At 37.7% G+C, this 1,629-nt stretch overlaps 1 protein-coding gene across 1 annotated transcript in view; it reads left to right on the top strand.

Moving 5' to 3' along the window:
- LOC110327628 (olfactory receptor 7E24-like) overlaps nucleotides 1-607 on the top strand; it is a gene marked incomplete at its 5' end in the record, with an annotated part of 30,490 nt that extends 29,883 nt beyond the window's left edge. The window contains one exon of the mRNA XM_021206713.1: nucleotides 5-607. Within this exon, the coding sequence (XP_021062372.1) occupies nucleotides 5-607 (603 nt within the window). The remainder of the gene's footprint in view (nucleotides 1-4) is intronic.
- Nucleotides 608-1,629: the final 1,022 nt, after the last annotated feature.

Here is a 1,629-nt window from a genome sequence, read left to right as displayed (position 1 = left end):
ATGTATGGATGATATGATTCTAACTGTGATGGCTTATGACCGATCTGTTGCCATCTGTCATCCCCTTCATTACATAGTCATTATGAACCCTCAGGTGTGTGTTATTTCAATTTTGTTGTCTTTTTCGGTCAGTGTTTTTGATTCACAACTGCACAATTTGATTGCCTTACAAGTTACTTGCTTCCAGGATGTGGAAATTGCAAATTTCTTCTGTCACCCTTCACAACTCCTTAATCTTGCTTGTACTAACACACTCAGCAGTAACATAGTAATATATTTTATTGGTGTCATGCTTGGCATTTTTCCTGTCCTAGGAATTATTTTATCATACTGTAAAATTGTTTTCTCCATTCTGAAAANCCCCTCCTCAAGTGGGAAATATAAAGCTTTCTCCACCTGTGGTTCNCATCTGTTAGTAGTTTGCTTATTTTATGGAACTGGGATTGGTGTGTACCTTGGGTCAGCTGTGTCACATTCTCCCCGAAAGAATGCAGTGGCTTCACTGATGTACACTGCAGTGAGCCCTATGCTTAATCCTTTCATCTACACCCTGAGGAATAGAGATATCAGTAATGCCCTGAAGAGATTCCACAGTAGGTTTTCCTAATATCNCATCCTATGGCTTCCAATTATGATCCTGGCTTGGAATAGAGTATAAAATCTTTTTGTTCCCACAATATTTTTAAAGTTCTTGAATAAATTCTGCATCAGGATTTGCAGTTNTTGTTATTTGTTTGTTTAAATTTTGCTCATTGCTTTTTGAAAACCATATCACTGTGGTTGGGATGAATATGTGATGGCAAGTAAGGATTTCAATGAATAGTGCCAANTNATTTCACTTCAGAAATTTGAATAATTTCTCAATATTGATGGTATTTACTCTCGTGTGTGTGTGTGTGTTGTGCGTGTGTGTGTGTGTGTGTGTGTGTGTTGTGCACGTGTGTGTGTGTGCATGTGTGTGTGTGGTTACCATGCATGGGTGGTTCAGCTACCATTCTGAAGCATTAGCAATATGTAATAATTTGTAGATCAGACTAGAGGTTTTAAAATTGATTTAGTGTACATTTCACTCATCTCTAGATCCAATTACTACTGNTTGATGATTCCAGTAATCAGTAGACATTCCCTTTATAACAAAATTCACTGCTTTTCATTTATTCTTTGAGATTTTCATAAATACATATGANGAATTCTGGTCTAAATCAACCCTCCGCCACTTCTTATACTTCTCCCNACCCAATGAATTCCCCCTTNTNTTTGCACTCTACTTTCCTGTCCTTATGTATTGTTTTGGTTTGTGATCCTCTGGGTTAGCCAGGGCCACACACATATACATGAGTTTAGATCCATCTACTGAACTGCAAGTGACTTACAGTGCTTACATCACTGAGAACAATGCCTGTTCTTAGAGCCTTAGACTCTGATGTATGGGTCAAGTCGAATGAGTCCTTTCTATTATGGGGCTTACATTCATAAGTTGGGTCTTGGTGAGGGCCTGAGAGTTTAAGAGTAATATCTCCATATTGTTTCTATAAAACATTATTTTACTGCTGTCTAATAAGTTATGGGGTATTACATTCATCCTGATTTTTCTGAGACAGTTTGTGAGATCTGGATGGGTCATATTGG

The sequence above is a fragment of the Mus pahari genome, chromosome 10, assembly GCF_900095145.1.
Source record: "Mus pahari chromosome 10, PAHARI_EIJ_v1.1, whole genome shotgun sequence".
Taxonomy (NCBI): Eukaryota; Metazoa; Chordata; class Mammalia; order Rodentia; family Muridae; genus Mus; species Mus pahari.
The sequence above is the reverse complement of the archived record's forward strand: the minus strand, read 5'-3'. Positions and strand labels throughout refer to the sequence as shown.